At 43.9% G+C, this 18,638-nt stretch overlaps 1 protein-coding gene across 15 annotated transcripts in view; it reads left to right on the top strand.

The window, feature by feature from the left end:
- MAGI2 (membrane associated guanylate kinase, WW and PDZ domain containing 2) overlaps nt 1-6,307 on the top strand; it is a 1,439,413-nt gene extending 1,433,106 nt beyond the window's left edge. For 13 of the 15 annotated variants that reach the window (XM_032275750.1, XM_032275745.1, XM_032275743.1 and 10 more), the window contains one exon: nt 3,430-6,307. In XM_032275750.1, coding sequence (XP_032131641.1) covers nt 3,430-4,073 — 644 coding nt within the window. In that variant the 3' untranslated portion in view covers nt 4,074-6,307. The remainder of the gene's footprint in view (nt 1-3,429) is intronic. The other 2 variants (XM_032275755.1, XM_032275757.1) reach the window with 2 other exon arrangements.
- The last annotated feature ends 12,331 nt before the right edge of the window (nt 6,308-18,638 follow it).

Raw genomic sequence — 18,638 nt, 5'->3', positions numbered from 1 at the left:
GAGTCAAGGAGGGAGGCAGGGAGGGAGGCAGGGAGGGAGGCAGGCAGGCAAGAAGAAAAACATGGTCTGAAAGAAGCAGAACTAAATTGAACTCTCCTTGTTATTGCATGTCAAGATCTCATAAAAACTAGATTTTCCAATCTTAGAGAAGTACCCTTCCTGTCCACCACACTCTGTGTCACCTTGCTGAGGCAGGTGATAGGGCAAGGTAGGATAAGGGCTGCCTGCTGAAGAGGCCCCTGGTACTTTACAGAGCTTTGCAGGCTCATGCCTGTGCAAGTACCACGTTTGACACTGAACTGAAGAGTTTCTATGCAGAAAAATGAAAGTATTCAACCACTCATATATACATCCATCTTTTAAATCACTTTGATATAGTAAATTTTAATTTCTCATTAATATTTTTAATCAGTAGTGACTCGGAACATTTTAGCTTTTAGTTTCTCTCACTGTTAAGTGTTTAATGATCTATAAACAAACTCTTGAGAAACTTTTATAAGAGGAATCTTTGAATTTGTGAATAATTTTACATTTTACCATATGAAAAATCACTGGAGGAGGGAAAGAAAAGAGTGTCTCTCTGAATCTCAGAAGTAATTTGAGACCAACTAATGATGGATGGACATTTATTCATCTGGTTTTAATAGTTTTTCATTTTCCTGGATAGGAACTCTCCAGTTCAATGCCAGACATGTGGTAAGATGGTCAGAAATAAATGCTACGTCTTCTACTTAAGGACAAGATGTAGTTGCTGTTGGGTGGCAGTGGCCACTGTCCATGCCCGTTTCATATACTTTGATCCTATTTGCAAGGTAACATCTTGGGACAATTTCTAAGAACAAAGAGTAAGGAACCTAAAATTTTACTCTCGACTGGACCATTTTGTAATCTTGGTCAAGTTATTTAACCTCTCTCTGCTTCAATTCCTCCTTCAGAAAATGGTGTGAATAATATCAACCTTCTCCCTGTATCTAAGAAGTAATTTGAGGCCAGCTAATTAACTCTACCATATGTGATGTAATGATGGGGAAAAGAGCTATTAAAATGTGAAATATCATTACCATGGTAGAAGTCAGAGATCACTTTTGCACACACTACCCTCTCTTTAGTCCTTTTGAAGATCACTTTTTAACTCTTCTAGACTGTATCTCCCTAGATGGGTGGATTGCCACAAGCTATCATTTGTTAGTTTTATTTTAAACTCTCAGCCAAAAGTAGAACACATTCTCATTTCCACTGGATACATTTGCCTTTAAGGATTTCAGACTATTCCTTAAGGTAACCATGGATACCTGAGGTGTAGCAAAACCACACCTGGGAATCATAGCACATGGAAATGACTGCCTTATTGCACTTACTCAAAACCTCACCTGCACAGGTACTAGTGAGTTGGCTTTCACAGGAGCTCAGTCTCTAAGTAGGCAGCAGGTGGGGTGCAAAAGAAAAAATGTGACTGACCCTCTCCTTGAAAAGTGCTTTCCCTTATAAAGTCTATGTCTCACATCTGTAAAACTGGATATTTTATCCCCATCTTAACAAGGAATAAATTGAGGCTCAGAGAGATTTAGTTGTTTGTCCAAAAATCATAGCACCAGTAAATACATGCCAGAGCCAGGATTAGATTCCAGGGCTTCTGATGCTCTTCTAGAATTTCACTCACTATGTGAAAATGATAATGGACATCAGTGTATGGAAGAAGGAAGGTTAACATCATGCCCAAAATGTTCCATTTGAATTTCACATAGAATGAGAAACATTTTTGATTTGCCATTCTAAAGATGGCCAGAATTATCGGGAAAACCAACACCACTGCTCTTTTCCTCTTCTTATTGCTTTACAAATCAGTATCAAAGGTACTATATAAGAATCCTCAAGTTTCAAACAATGTAGACCCTGGACATTAATGGACTGAGTATACGCAAGCATCCCTGACAGCCTCCGACATGGTACAGAGGCAGGAGCTTGAATCACATGTACTGAGGCTGCCGTGTGGGAACGAATCTCTTAGCTAGTGAGGGAGGCTCACCTGGCACTCAGAATTCAGATCTATCAATGTGATTTCTTTGCTCTCCACTCATGACCCTATGCCAATTCTATGGAAGAAAAATTACACTCTGGAATGATATCACAAAATTTGAGCATTTTCAAGGACATGAGACATATTTCTTACAAATATCAAGGAATCACAGTAATTGGATTTCCCTGCTTTCATTTCCCCTTAGCTGTTGCTCACAGTAGTAGCTAACTCATCTCAGATTCCTAATACATCTGTCCTTCTACTTGGCTTCTGATCAGCTGTTGCTTTTTAAAAAAATAAGTCATCTCTCATTTTTATCATTGTTTTATACGTGTTTTGATGTTGTCAATTGTCCTAAATCCTTTTTGGAAGTATATAACTTAAATCTTAAGTAAATATTGGAACTAGGCTTCCTAGAATTATCTTAGTCTTGGGGCACTCTATAATGTTAGAAGTACTAAAAAGAATTAAGTTTCATCCAGACTTGGCAAAGAAAAAAAAAAGAATTAAGGACAACGATTTTTTTCTTCTGATTGTGGTTAAAAAGAAAAAAAAAAGGACGACTTTTAAAAAACAATGATCTTTTAAAATGAATGTATCCAAATTCTGAAACTGACGGCAGCTAGGAATATGCTTTGAGTGACACCTACTGGTTGAGAACGTCACTTCCCAACTTAGAACCCAGACCTGTGTTTCTCTAAGCTTGGCTGTAGACCAAGCTCGCCCAACCCGCGGCCAGCTTTGAATGTGGCCCAATACAAATCTGTGAACTTTCTTAAAACATGAGATTTATACATGGTCCTTTTTTTTTTTTTTTTTTTAAGCTCATTGGCTGTTAGTGTATTTTATGTGTAGCCCAAGACGATTCTTCTTCTAATGTGGCCCAAGGAAGCCAAAAGATTGGACATCTCTGCTAGACCACCTTTTTCAGAATCACCAGGGTGCCTGATAAAAATACAGAGACCTTCCTGGGCCCCGTGCAGCTCACAACTCCGGGTCTGGTCCTCCCGGGGAATCTGTATTTTTCACCACCACCCTGGTGATTCCGAGGTCTGCTCGAGCTAGAGACCCATTGATTCAAGGGCTGTCAAGTGAGCTGTCCACACAAGACTGTCAGACCCGAGGACACCCCGGGAAGTTACCAGGCCAAGGCGAAGGGATTAGGCCCGGGCTTCGCGTTGGCCTCCCGGGTCCACGGACGGGATTCGGGTCGTAGGGGATAAGCGGGGCAGAGGGAACCCCCAAATCCCCGGGGGCATAGCCGCTGCCCTCTTGGCAGTGAGGGTGGGAGTGGCATTGGCTCCGGCCCCTAAGAGCAGTCGCCCCGGCTGCCTGCCCCTGTCCCCGGCATAGAGAGGGCGCGAGGATGGCCTGCGCGCGCCACTGCTAACGGCTGTGCTTCGCGTCCACAGACGAACCCGCCCCCTGGAGTTCTCCCGCTGCCGCCGCCCCAGGTCTGCCGGAAGTAGGCGTCTCCCTGGACGACGGCCTCGCTCCATTCTCTCCATCACATCCAGCCCCACCCTCCGACCCTTCCCACCAGATAAGCCCAGGCCCAACTTGGGATATCAAACGGGAACACGACGTTAGGAAACCAAAGGAGCTTTCAGCCTGCGGCCAGAAGAAGCAGCGCCTCGGGGAGCAGAGGGAGCGCTCGGCGAGTCCGCAGAGGGCCGCCCGGCCGAGGCTCGAGGAGGCGCCCGGCGGCCAGGGGCGGCCTGAGGCCGGCAGGCCCGCCTCGGAGGCCAGGGCGCCCGGGCCCGCGGCGGCGGACGCGGCGCGGGCGGGCGGGAAGGAGGCGCCCCGCGCGGCGGCGGGCTCCGAGCTCTGCAGGCGCGAAGGCTCCGGGGCTGCGCCCGCGTTCGCCGGCACGAGCGGCGGCGGCGCGCGGGAGGCCGAGGGCAGGGCAGGTGCGCGCGCGGGCCCCCGGCCTGGCCCGCGACCCCCGGGGGGCGCCCCCGCGCGCAAGGCCGCCGTCGCGCCGGGGCCCTGGAAGGTGCCGGGCTCCGACAAGCTGCCGGGCGTCCTCAAACCCGGCGCCTCGGCCGCCAGATGAACCGCGCGGCCACGGCCCGCCCCCCAGCCCGCCTCGACGCAGGCCGTTCTTCTTAGGTTCTGTCTCACGGCGTTTTAATTTATTTTCACTGTCACACGCATAGATCCACGAGGCACCAGGCCTGGGAGCATCGACGTGAAGTCCCACGTGTCCAGTGTGCATGGGCGGCAGCGCGTCCACGCACAGACCTAAACTGATCCTAAAGCCCCCGGTTCCATTGTGGGGGCTTTGGCAGCTATGGAAGAACCAAAATAACGTGAAGAACATCACAGAGAGACAGTGCAGTGTAGCTTTAGTTTAAGAAAAATATTCCTCCCCACTGCATGAAGGATTTGGATGTCATCCAAACTTTATATCAAGAAACCGGACAAGTTAAGAGCAATCACAAACTGGAATATCGCCTTAAAAATCAAACTGCACGGAGCAAGCTGAAACTGAGACAAGATTATATCTTTTAATTGATCTAAAGCGTTGTAAATAAATTGTTCTCGACATATCTAGACAGGGGTTAAAGGGTTTCTTTGACACATTCGGAACTGTTCACCCATGACATGTTTCCATGGCTCACCCTTGGCATCCATCCTTGGTGTTAGCAGCAGCGTTCCCTGCCTTCTGCAGGATGACTTAGAAATCTAGTGAGTTTATTGGTGTGATGCCATTTTTATTGCCATTTCTGTGATCAAATCTTATTTCTGTACATTTTCAGTGGTAGGAAAAAAAGGTTTTAAAAATTGTATCCTAGGGAACGGTTTGCTGTAAGTCAGAATTTTGCAGTTTAGCTCATAGGTCTTAATTGGTTTTTCTCTAAACTATAAATTTTATAATTGAAGGACCACAATTTGTTTAATCAAGATTGGCAACGCTGCAGTTCCTTTATGAAGAGGCTTTTCTGTCGTCCCAGGCTAGCAGAGATGGATAGCTTCTTTGTCAGCAATGTGATATTTCACTTATTTTTTTGTCTTATTTTAAACCCTCTCTCCATGACTTCATTTGCACTTTGACAGAGGGAGGCAGAGTATTTGTCTTATATTTCTCAGATTATAATGAATCTCTAATATTAAAAAATTATAACCAATTTATTTTCATTAAAGAACGTGAGTCCGTTTAGCATTCCTTTCTGCTTATCTTTCTTCCTTTTGTTTCCATTGGTTTGCTTTTGTCTTGTATTCTTTGTCAGTTTTTTATTTTGTTAGCAACCTCTAGATGTTTATCTCCATGAATCTGTGATTGGCCTCCTAGTAAAATTCTAAGGCTTGCCTTTCTTCCCCGCTATTTTAGCATTTCTTTGTTAAATATCAGCTTCAATTAATTATCCATTGGTACTTACTGTAGCTACACATACTAAAAGGCAAAGTGTTTCTGAAGGCAATTTTTTTTAATATGACGTAAATGAATGAGGCTTCATCCTTCCCATATTCTTACTCTTTACAGGCGTTCAAATGCAAATAAGCTTCACCTCCCTACACTGTAGTCTAATTAAAAGAGGCGATAAGGTCTGTCTCAAAGGTCACACATAATAGCCTTCCTGGACTGACTGTTCCCCCTCCTTGTAATTGCAGTATCCTGAGTAGCAGTTTAATCATCAGACATCGGAGTAGTTTAGTTGTTTGACACGAGGAGAATAAGGTTGAAAGCCTCAAGTGAAGGGTCTTGCAGCTTGTAAAAGCAGTGTCCGAAAATGAAACCCATCCATCATAAACAAAAGCACAAACACTTGTAGCAGTTTATAACGCTTTTGGTTTAATCTCAATTAGTCTTTCTCCCCTGGACTAGAAATCCAGTATAGTTTGCCATTAATTTATTGAATCTGGTTTTGGACAATGCTTCTGTAGTGTAGCTGCACGTCCTGGTACTGTATCCTCTGACCTTTATTTTCCATGTGTTACAAAAGGAAAAAAAAATTGAGATTACACTGGCATAAACTCTAATTTGCACAGTTCACAGCTACTACTTGTGCAGTAATTGCTTTATGCGGCTGTAATCCATAACCTGTGAAGACAGCACATCATCTAAATCCCATTCCAAATAATATTTCTGTGTAGTGTTAGCTGTGAATTTACCCTGTACAGCTGTATCTCTATAAATATAATTTCATGTATTAATAGTCACAGAAAGACTGTAAGTGAGCAACTATTTTTATGAAACGCACCACTATGGATAAATTAACTTTTACAGAAATCTTGTTTACTGTATGATATTCTAAAACACTGTCAAATAAAATATATATCCAAAAATCTTTTCTTTTTCCAACTATATAGGCTGTGTGTTAATTTGAAATAGATTATTACTGGGGGGGGGTTAACCTAGTTTTTCAAAACTTCAGTTTTTTTTTTTTTTTTTAAGTATAAGTTTAATGCCCCAAATGGGACTCTTTTGAAACTTGAATCTAAATGCAGTGTCATTACATGGGAAAGACTGTTGGCTTTTTTGGCCTAAGTAAACAGTTTTCTCAGTCTAGTAGGTATTTGCTTGTCAGCTTACTAAATGATTTATGAATTGGCAGTATAGTTCTGTTGCTTGCTACATTGATACTTTACCTTTCTTCAAAAAGGATCTAAAGTATCAATCTGTAATAAATTCCATCACATTTTTTCCTTTTAATTCCGAATTGTTTTTCATGCAAAATCCCCATGAGTTCATGCAGAAGCCAGCATAGTGAGCAGCAGTGAACAGATCCAAAGTGACTGGTCAATCATAGCTTTTATCATGAATTACAATGCCTGTGGTAGGAAGAGAAAGTTCTGCTTGACCCTTGGTTGATTACAACCCTGCCATCAAGGACCTGACAATCAGAAGGAACACTTCAACACTAATCAAGACTCCCCTCGCCACCTGTCACTAGGGGGCCTAAAGTTCCCAAACTGTCCATCTTTTATTCCAATACAAAAATTTTTAATATTGTGCATCATTTGTACAAAGGAGGTGACATGTAAAATGGAACACAAAAATTAAGAAATCTGTACATGCCGTTCTTTATGAAGTCATCTGAGAATGGGCCAGTACAAGCTGAAAAAGACCTATACAAAACTAATTTAAATGGAGTATAAATATTCATACTGCACAACTTATTTTAAAAGAAATAAATACAAATTACTAAGACACTAAAAAGACAGGAAGTCAGAGATCAAAGGACTAGGACAGAGACAGAGCAGAAACTAGGGGGAGGCCAGCAAGGCCCCTGCTGGCTTGGACAGGGCCTTACCATGAATTCACATCTCCAAGGTACAGACAGGAAAATCTGAACACAGGAAGGAGTCAGGTGGGGACTGTCCAAAGTGCGAGTATACCCTCCCTAAAGCTGCTGGTTTGTCAAGTCCAGTATGGAACAGTATTCCAGTTTCTTAAGGAAAGAAAAATCAGGTCTTTATTTGAAATGTTTTGGTTTTTAAAGTTTGACAAGTTTAATTCACATTTGTAAGAAAGGCTGCACAAGAAAAAAAAACTACCACAACAAACCAGATGCAGCCACATCTGGCCCATAGCCCACCAATTTAGAACCACAGGCAGGCATTCAGCGGGAAAACCCACTGTTTCTATCAAGGTCTGGATCACCTTCCAAGCAAGGGAGGCACAGCCCCCAGAGGCAGTAAAGCCTGTGGCTACTGGGGTACACACATGCCAGGAATAGCCTCAAATGTGTATTCCAAGCATGAGACATGCCACCAGAAACCTGATTGTATATCTCCAGTAGACATGGATTTGCTGTAAAGCTACAGAAACTGACACTTGCTTGGGCCCTGAATCTTATTTGAAAGTTTATATTCTCTTTTTAATGTGTTTCCCCAAAAACTGTAACCTTGGGGCTCCTCAAAGTTGAATTTGTCCCTTTCCCCCTTGTTACTGCTATTTTTCAGGCCAAACTCATGGTAAAAGTCAAATGACCTCTTTTCTGAAAGAATTTGGATTTAACAGACATTTCCATTTCAGGCAACCATAGTGCCAGACAGGATGCCTGTATACTCACAAGAATACTTTCCAAGTCTTAAAATACTAAGAGTCCTGTGTTTAGTAAGTTCTACATCACCCCTAATGTGTGCAGGGCCCCAGTTATATGTGTAGAGATTATGATTATTGGTGGTAATAACAGCTGTGATTGTAAACATATGAGTATAAACAATGGAGCAACACCCTAGAATTAAACCAAACCTTTGCTGGGCATTTGGGAGCAGATCACCCAGGCAACTCAGTGACCTGGGACTTCATAAAAGCTTAAGTCTGTGCCACCACCCCTGGGGAGGGTAACTGGCAACCACAAACCAGAGCCTGACCTGAAGAGCTCTAGGAGTTTGATGGAATCTTTTTTTCCCGATGAAACTGCCTCTTGGAGAGTGATTTCACTGGAAGAACCCGGTATTCTGTGAAGCAGTAAATTGACCTTTGACCTCTGACCTCCTAAGTGGGAGGCACATTTTCTAAAACCCCAACAGGCTATCTGCGTGTCCACCTGCTCTGTACAAGGGCACTTTACCTTGCAAGGAAAGCCTCCATCTATTACCTGTCCTGCATTTTCCACTGGTGCATCACCGTGTGAAAACCTCTAGGGAATTAAACAAAGGGACAACTGAAGAATGCAGCCCTCCCAGGGAGAATCAAGAGAGCAGTAAGAAATAGTTAAGTGGATAACACCATCCTTCATCGAGGAGCCCGAGCAGAGTTCTTGGTGATCTCAGAATTAGCACCTACATTTGAGTTTTCAAATAAAGTCAGATTTCTGATTGAATGTGTGATTGACTATGAGATTATGTATCACATATTTTCCATAGATTAAAGGCATCAGGGCCGGGCACAATGGCTCACAGCTGAAATCCCAACACTTTGGGAACCAGAGGCAGGAGGATCATTTGAGTGTAGAAGTTTGAGATTAAAGGCATCAAATCTATAATTACTTAAGGTTTAAATCAAACTATATTTAAAGCATACATGCATACAAGAGGAAATACATTCTTTGCAATATTTAAATTTATGATTAACAAATAGAGCTGTCAATTTAAAAATAAAATTGTGTCTAATGGCTTATAAAGTTACTTTAGGGGCTATGTGAGCCAACAAGAGCACTCGCATAGGCAAACCTCCTTAATTTAGTGTAATAAAAATTTTCAAATCGCTGCTATATAAAAACACTAATGGTGAACACAACACAGGCCCTATTCTCAAGTTGCCTATAATCTAGTTATAAGACAATGACAATTAACCCAAGACAGAATATGGTCTCTATGACAGTAGGAATGCAAGATTGTATAGGATGTAGAAATGCTAGAAGTCGTCCTGGACAAGTGACATTTTAGTTGGATTTTGAAGGATGGGAAGGATTTCAAGAGGCACAGGGGGTATGAGGAAGAGAACAGCTTGAGCCAAGTTACGATAAATGTTGGAGGACTGTCAGGGTAGCGGGAAGTTACTGATTTTTGGCAGAGTATAGGAGAGAGAGTGGGTGGAGGGCAGGGATCAAAGCACACCACGAAGCCTTTGGGGAACAGCGTCAAGTCAGGAAAGATTTGGAGCAGAGAAAAAAAAAAATCATCCCCTGGCTCTAAAGTTAGTCCTGGCAGCCCTGTCTAGGAGGAGGAGCACTTGGAGAAACTCTGGCAGGTGCTTCCTGTCAGTCCAGGTGAGACGTAAGACTTGCGTATCTGAAACAGAGGAGAGAGTTTTGCCAGTTTTCGAGGAAGGGAAACAAGCAGCCCTCACACTTAGTGGATCCCAAGAGTTAGGGACAATCACAGCCTTCAAGCCTGAGTGACAGGAGAAAATAGGAAAAGGATCAGATCTACAAGGAACATCATGAGGCTCTTAGGTTGCCCAGATGGAAATATTCATCCGGCCAATAATCAGACTAAAAATGGAGGCATTTCAGAAAATTAGGTTCAGGTGAGAAGCTAAGTCTAAAGATTTAAGAATCCACTCCCTAAAGCCCCACCAGGACCCATTCCTAGACATTCTGGTGTAATTGGTTGGGATGGGACCTGGATATCAGGATTGTTTTTTAAAGCTCCTCAAGGACACAAAGGTTGGGCAGCCAAGAGTGAAAACCACTATGCTAGGAGTTAAAGTTGTTATGATCTTCAAGGTAGAGAAGGGGCAAGGGAAAAGGGACAGGAGCCACACTGGGGAAGCAGGGACAGAAAAATGGTCAGGGAAGGGTTGCTTGGAGAGACTGGACACTGCAGGGCCATGGAGTCCTGGAGAGGAGAGGATTTCAGCAAACAAGGAGTGACATCAGTGACCACATGTGCAACGATATCACTCAGAAGCAGGAGTAAGACTGAATCACTTATTGTTATTTTTGGAGGTTCCAGAGACCTTTTAGTAGAACAGTACATTTAAATTGCTGAGTGAATGAGGAGTGAGGAGGCAGACGTCTTGTTGACAGGAGCATTGTCACTTCAAAGGAAAAGCGGAATACAGGAAGACTGCTGCTCAAGGTTGGTTCTTTGTCTGGAGACGCCTTTTGCCTGCTTTCAGCCCAAGGAGAGGGAGCCGGGGGAAAAGAAGGGAAAGTCACTGCGGGTAGCAGGCAGGGAGGGACGAGGTCAGAAGGCCTGGAGGACATGGACGTAGGGAAGGAATACATAGCCCATGGTGGGTAGCGAGGAAACATGGCAGAAGAACACTCATCCACTTCAAGGAAGCTGTATGTCTTTCAAAGACTTGAAGAAACACTAAACAAGAGGCAAATTAAGGAGTCCGTATCCTATGCATTCTGTGTTTTCAGCTGGTGGAAATGGGCTCAAATTTGTAAAACGCGGAGGTAACACTGAAGACACTAAAAGAATGAAAACACTTTCTTGGGGATCCTGAGCAAGCGAAAACACACACCAACGAGAAGACAAAACAAAACAAAGGGCCTTTCTGGAGCTAACAAGGGGCAGATCTAGAATTTTTTCTTTTCAGAGCTGGTGTGAAAGTTTACTAAAAATCTTTAGAACAACAAGGAAAGAAACAAAGCAAAGTACAACTCGGAAGAGGTCCAAGGCGGCAGCTTGAGAAATCAAGTGTGCAGCTTACCACTGGACTTGGGCCTTCATCCGTCGGCCTACTTCCGGGATCTCGCCTTTCTCCTCGCGACTGGCCTGGCGACTGGCGAGATCTTATGGGAAGCTGCTGATTCGTGTCAGGTGTTTTCTATTAGGAGCCTGTCTTTCCCTAGCACCAGCTGTGACTTTATTACTTTAGAGAAACAGTTAACAACCACCTGACTGTGCCCTGAGTGTCTCCCAGCACCCCTGGTGTGTTGGGAGGAGCCCTCTGCTGCCCTGCTGTACCTAACGAGCCACCAACTGTAACATTTTTCCCCTCAAGAGTTCACGACCCCAAAGCTTTGGGGTAAAATGGACAGACGTCTGTCTTCTGTAACTGCTTCCTGCTGACAGAGGGGCAGTGGTGGTTCTGTGGGTCTTGGTCTCTTGCCAGCAGGGCTGAGTTGTCTCTATGAGTTGGTGAAAGTGGTATCCTGCCAGGTCAAGGGTGACAGGGACAGGACTTTGCCTCTGTCATATCCCACTGACAGGCAGTCTAGAGGGTCCCTGTAGAAGGGTGATTATTGAATATTGAGAGGATGGTATCCCTCACTGAGGATCATCTGGAACTTAATGGGCTGAAGGCAAGAGGAGACAGATCGCGTTATTAGATTAGAAGACATGGAGGAAAGCAAAACAAGGGAGTGAGGACAGCTCCAAAATCCCTGAGGCTGCTGACACACCCAGGCAACTAGAGGCTACGATTATGCCTGCTAAGACCTGGGTGTGTGAGGTTTGGCTTTCGTTAGCTCCCTTGGTCTTATTTTACCGAAAAAAAACCCTCCAGGTTTACCCCCATCACCTGGCAGGATTTGAAGGATAATTAATTGCACAGAATTAGAATATTGATCCAGACTTCTACATTACCTATCATTTTTGTTTCTTCTGAGCTGCAGCCAGAGATCACTGTTGGTTTATAGGAATAAGCAGGGTTGATCTAAAATGCAGACAAAAACTTAAAAACAACTGATGAGACTTGAATTTAATGACAAGTATGTCATAACTTTTGAAACATAATTTGTCTCTTCAGTGCTTATTTTTGTCAACAAATCGTGATAGGACTGATTTTTTTCTTTGGCACAATTAACTTTAGTCTTATTATACTTGGCCTGATTATTGCATAAAGTATAGCAAAAATAATTATTCTTCACATAGGCTTTTAAAGTTGACTTTGATGGAACTCTATTCCATAGGAATCTTAGATAAGACATTCTTAAAGCCCAGCCCAGCCATGGTTTTGTACCCTCAGATACCTATGAATTGGGTAAATTCCTCTTCTCTTAAGGTCCCAAGATAACTTGGGGCTCCTGGGCCTTAGAAAGTGACAGTCTTTACTCACCACAGGTTAAGAACTCTGTACAGGGACTGTGCAGACACGGTATGAGGCCAGTTTTCCCAAGGGGCTTTTATTGGCTCTGTAAATCAAGCTTGATTTCTTAAAATAAAGTGTACCATTTCAGTCAAAGCCTTGGTAAAACAACCAGTTTCTCCAATTGCATTCTACTGCAAAAGAAAACATTCTTATTGCTCTTCTGCAATTAACTATATTGCCATAAGAATATTCACATAGTTTCCAAATTCTAGAGAAACCAAGTATCGCGAAACAAATATGCTCCAAATTTGTTCACAGGAGTACACTGTACTCAATTGTTAAAAGCTGTAAATAGCTCAAAACTTTTCTTGACTCTGAAAAATAAAGATTAGCAGTGTTTTAAGCAAAAAGTCAAAAAAGATTACTTCACTATTCTATTAGTTATTAATCCATTCAGGTAAGCCCTGGTCTGCTTGACATTCATGAACATTTCAGATCTATATAGGTATAGCCTAGATATCTGCTTTTAATTAAGCTGACTTTTGATCATAGTGCTCTTAAAATCCTTTTAATCTCTTATTACCCGACTTTAGCCTGGCCAAATGGCCAAAACTCATGTCTTTTGAGCTTTGCTAAAGGCAACCTCACAGGCGAAGACGATAAGTTTTAACTAAAGTTATGACTTAATCGTGAGTGTACAGGTAGGCGATAAGCAGTTTTTACAAAATTTAGAGTCTACAAAGGTAGTTCTGAGAAAGGAAAATTCAAGAAGAGAAATAAGATGTTGTTCATGGAGAGGCAGGGAATACCGTGATTTTTGTCATTTCTACAACCAGCTTGTACAGAGAGAGAAGTCTGACTGGTAAGAATTTTAATATTTTCTTTTGGAGGGAGGGGATGCCATTTGCCCCATCCAACAGGCTTAGCCCTGTCATCCTTATTCTACTCTCCATTATAAAAGACTTAAGAGGCTAATCTGAGGACCTCCTGCATAGAGGTACTGGGTTTCAAAGCTGACTCTTGTAATTTGTTCCCAGTTTATTTTTAAGCCAAGAAGTTTAAGATTTGGGGAAATGCATCCAAGAGGCATGTCCTGTAATATGAAGGTGTGATTACCCATCTGCCACTCATGAAGAGAGAACAAAGGAGGGATAAAAGAAGGCATCCTCCCTTTCTTCATATTATCCTGGATGGGGGATTCTCCATCATCCTGGGTTCCAGGCTTAACCAGTCTTACTGTGTACCTTTGGGCAGATCTAGAATTCTAACCTAGGTCTGTCTTAACACAAAGTCTGGTATTGAGTAAGTGCTCATCAAAGAGTTGTTGAATAAAAGAATACTCCTTCCAAAACACTTCTGAGAGCAGGAGTGATTCAAGGCTTCCTGTTTTGCTACAGGCATTTCTGAAACAGAGCATGCTCTGCCTAGGACTTCCTGGGTAATCTCTACACCTGACATGGCCCATATGTATACAGGATTTGTCCCCTAACACTAAGACAGCTAGCCTTGTTCCAGAGCCAGGAGCCAAGAACATAAACAGTAGACTCAACCTAGCGTTCGAATGGCAGGATTATTTCTCTGGACATATATAATGATTGTTTTCAAAGTGATATTATGAATATTTCCCTTTGATTCTCACACTATATAAAATGGGAATGGGAACTATCATCTTTGCAGAGACGAAGAAGTTGTGGTCCTTAAGACTATTTGCACAAAGTCACACAGCTAAGAAGCACAGTACTCAGCTTCTGCATCCCAATCTCAGACCCTTTCCAGCACACAGTAAGAGGAAGGGGGCAGAAGGATTATAAGGACAAAGTTACCAAGTGGGAGGGGCCCACCTGCTGGGCAAAGGGGCGGGACAGGGGTCAAGACAAGGGAAGGACATCAGAAGTGGGTGAGATGGTGGGGACTCCTAGACCATGTAGCTGGAGGGGACCTCAGAGAGAGGGAGATGAGCGGTGGTGCAATTTCCAGTGGGTCCTTCCAAATTAATGTGATTAAAACAACTTCCAGGAATAAAGAATAAAACATGCTCATGAAAGCGGAATGCTCCCTTAATATCTTTAAATGCTTACCTTAAGGCAAAAGCCACAGCAAAGAGAGTCTGCTGAACCATCAGGGAGAGGACCTGCCCTATGCATCATAAATACTTTCACAAAAGTGTTAGCACACAAAGGGTGCCTTGTTACCGGAAGCAAAGACAGAAAAGATCTGACTTCTTGAAATCCAGGTACCGCCAGGAAAGACATCAGCCAATTTATTTTTCCAGTGCTTAACAAGGTAATACCAGTGAGCTGCAAGTGCTTCAACCATAATGGACATGGAATAAAAAGAGAAATTCATAGAAATAATGAATGCTTTAAAACAGAAACCTGTGTGCATTACCCTTTAGAAATGTTAAAAATCAGTAGGGGGTCATAAGACTCAGGGACATACCTTCAACTCTCCCTGTGTTATCCAGGTATGCCTGGATTCTTGCTTCTTGATCTGGATTTCCAGCTCTGAGATGGCCCTAGTCATGGCTCAAAGCAAGCCAAAGTGAGCAAATGCAGCAGCTGTGAGACAAAGGCTGAGAATATATGTATATATACTCACACATGAACACACAAAGACTCACAAGCCCACAGATACACACACATATCCAGGGACTCCAATTTTAATATTTTTATTGTGACAAGATAACATATATACCAAAAAAGTACATAGAAACATTTGGATGGTTTACTCAGTTTTAAAACAGGCACACGCAGAACCATCATCCACACTGAGAAACAGCCTGAGATAAATTACTTAAGACTGGGCCAGGCATGGCGGCTCATTCCTGTAATCCCAGCACTCTGGGAGGCTGAGACAGAAGGATCACCTGAGGTAAGAAGTTTGAGACCAGCTTGGCCAACATGGCAAAAATCCATCTCTACTAAAATTACAAAAATTAGCCAGGCATGGTGTCACATGCCTATAATCCCAGCTACTTGGGAGCCTGAGGCAGGAGAATTGCTTGAACCCCTGGTGGGGCAGAGGTTTCAATGAGCTGAGATCACACCATCACACTCCAGCCGGGGTGACAGAGCAAGACTCTGTCTCAAAAAAAAAAAAACATTGAGACTAACACAGAGTAAATACTTGACACATACATTTTGTATTAGTAGTACTGTCATCATTAAGGGACAGAGAAACATTTGCAGTGATGCTCTGGGACTGCCATTCAGCAAGTATGTTCTTGCTGTCAGCCGTGTGCCAGGAGCTGTGCAAGGGACCCACCTGTGACAGTGAACTCGACTGGCAGTGCGCCCTACCTCTTTTCATCATCAGGTAAATAATGCCAAAATCAGTGACACAATTGCAGGGTAATGGGTACCCCCAGAGAGAGGTCAAGGACACCACAGCAGGGGTCTTGCTTCCTGATGGGACAGGCAGGCCCAACTTCTCCTGAGGAAGGGACTGCTCTACTGAAGGCTGAAGGTGCCCAGGACTCAGACAGGAACACACTCTGTGAGAACAGAAGCATCTGGAAGACAGTCAGGGCCTGAGGGAACCAGGATGATCAACTCACTATTCTGATTTTCAAACTAAAAATCCACATTCCAGCAAACCTCCCAGGTGCGGGCAAACCACAAGGTTTGATTACCCAAGAAGTTACACTGTGAGGACCAAGCTGGCAAATCTGAGACCCCGACAGGAGCCAGTTGCCTGAGGCACAGAGGATGAGAGAGAAGTTGCCAGCAGTAGGCTGGGAGCTGCAGAGTCCAGATCACGTAGGGCCAAATCGGCCTTTGCCAATACATGGGCCTCCATTCAAAAGGCAGCAGGAAGCTGCTGATGGGTTCTAATCGGGCAGAAAGACCTGAAGTGATGTCAGTTTCTTATAAATAACACTCTGGCAATGGAGTGAAGACTTCAGAGGGGACAGGCCATGAGGAGACCACCACTGTGCTCCCTACCCCACGTGTCTCCCCTGGCCTCAGTTCCTCCTCTCCTTTCTCTCCATCTTCTTTGTCTTCTGCTGTAGGCTCCCGAGCCTTGGAGGCTGGGGACACCAAGCTCAACCTTCCTGAACTTCTGTCTTGGGGCTGGCATGAACCTTCTGGGGAGGGCTCAGGAGGCCTCGCTGGTGCATTTACAACTCTGTGAAGAACCTTCCTGGACAGGTGTCATCAGTACACCAACTCACAATCCTCACTTTCCAGGTTCTCAGACCTTTCTCCAATACCAAGGTGTGGATTGAAGGTTGATCTTATGTCTGTGGAATTAATACTCACCATGCCTATCACAGAATAGGTGCTCAGTGAATGCTTGCTGGAGGTTGAATAATTTTTTTAGTACTGGTCTCTTCTCCAAATCCAACATTGTTTCCCTGAGTGTATTAATCCATTTTCATGCTGCTGATAAAGACACACCTGAGACTGTGTAATTAATACAGGAAAAGGGGTTTAATGGACTTACAGTTCCATGTGGCTGGGGATTCCTCACAATCATGGCAGAAGGCAAGGAGGAGCAAGTCACATCTTACATGGATGGCAGCAGGCAAAGAGAGCTTGTACAGGGAAACTCCCATTTTTAAAACCATCAGATCTCATGAGACTTATTCACTATCACAAGAACAACACAAGAAAGACCTGCTTCCATGATTCAATGGCCCCCCACCAGATTCCTCCCATAACATGTGGGAATTGTGGAAGTTACAATTCAAGGTGAGATTTGGGTGGGGACACAGCCAAACCATATCACTGGCAAGCATCCCTGAGGAGTCAGTAGGCAATTTGTGATTTTCCTCAGGTTTGCAGCTATGTCTACGAAATTCTGACACAGGAGCTTAACTTTGTTACTTAAGCATCCCTTAGGACAAAAGCTAAGCTTCTGGGACTTATTCAGGTGCTTTATCCAAAAGAAGTCCAATAGCTCTTTCCCCTGGACTTTCTCCTCCTCCTGCTCAGGTCCAGCCTTTGAAGCCAGCAGGGCTTGAGCAGGGCTTGAGCAGGCCTGGCCCTGGCTCTTTTTAGAAAGGCAAGGGCAGGAGCTGAGCTACAGTGATGGGGCAGGGCTTCTTGTTCTAGCTTTCCTTACACAAACCCAGAGAGACTTTCCACTAATACCCTTGGCTGAATTTGGATACATGTGTCCGGCTGGTCAGGATTCCTTAGATGGGCTAGGCCTCCACGCCGTAAATGTTTGCTGGAAGCATGTAAAAGGCCTCTGCCAGTCTGGGCCAGAGCTGATCCAGACTCCCTCTGCCTCTCTGTTCCAACTGCAACTCCTTTAAATAACACCCCTACACATACACACACACACATACACACACACACGGCACCCACATATCCCATTTGACTTCCTGCCCAGGGTTCCTCCCACTCATGTCAGGCAGCACTTTTGAGCTGTTTCAGCCAATCTCAGCCCCACGGCCTGCAATATGGTCCTGCCACTCACCAGCCAGCCCCTTGGATAAGAGACTCCAGCTGAACTCCCTGTATTGGTCTCTCAAGACCAAAGTCCCTCATGGCCTGTTCTCCACTGTCCTTCCCCCCAGAAGAGGCAATTTACTCACAACCCAACCCCAAAACACATTTTCACTGTTTTTAATCTGGGTCAACAAAGACAAAACCAAAAATTTTTTTTTCTAACCACAGCTATCATCAAGGAGCTAACAACATAGGGTGAGGGCTTTGTAAGGTTTAAATGCATAGTTAAGTATAAATGCCTTAAAACATAAAGCAGTCATTTGGAACACACAGCCACGCTAAGGGGGTAAGAGCAGCAGGGATAATTTTGTCCTGAATGACCTTGCCGCAATATTGAAAACAGGAGCAGTGAATTGTTTGAACTACTTCTAGAAGACTAGCTGCTGTGACAAATAATCCTCACCCTCCAACCTCCCACAAAAGCTTATTCCTCACTCAAGTGACAAGTCAGAAGTTGCTGGTTGAAGAGGTGGCTTTTCTTGTGCAGTGATTCAGAGCCCTGTGTTCCTTTCATTCTCCGGCTCCACCGTCCCCCAGGAGACTCACTTCTGAAAGAATGGCCTGAGTGCCAGCAGTCTGGACATCCCTGCAAGCTTGTTAGAAATGCAGGATCTCAGGCCCCACCCTAGGACCCAGAGTTTCAGAGCCGCATTTTAAGGAAATGTGCATAGGCAAGTGACTCATATACAGATGCTCCTCAACTTGTGATGGGGTTACATCCCACTAAACCCATTGTAAGTTGAAAAAATATCATAAGTAGAAAATGCATTTACCATAC

This window comes from Sapajus apella, unplaced genomic scaffold, assembly GCF_009761245.1.
Source record: "Sapajus apella isolate SASKATOON/1434 unplaced genomic scaffold, GSC_monkey_1.0 scaffold7, whole genome shotgun sequence".
NCBI lineage: Eukaryota > Metazoa > Chordata > Mammalia > Primates > Cebidae > Sapajus > Sapajus apella.
Note: the sequence above shows the minus strand (reverse complement) of the source record. Positions and strands in the feature narration are given on the sequence as shown.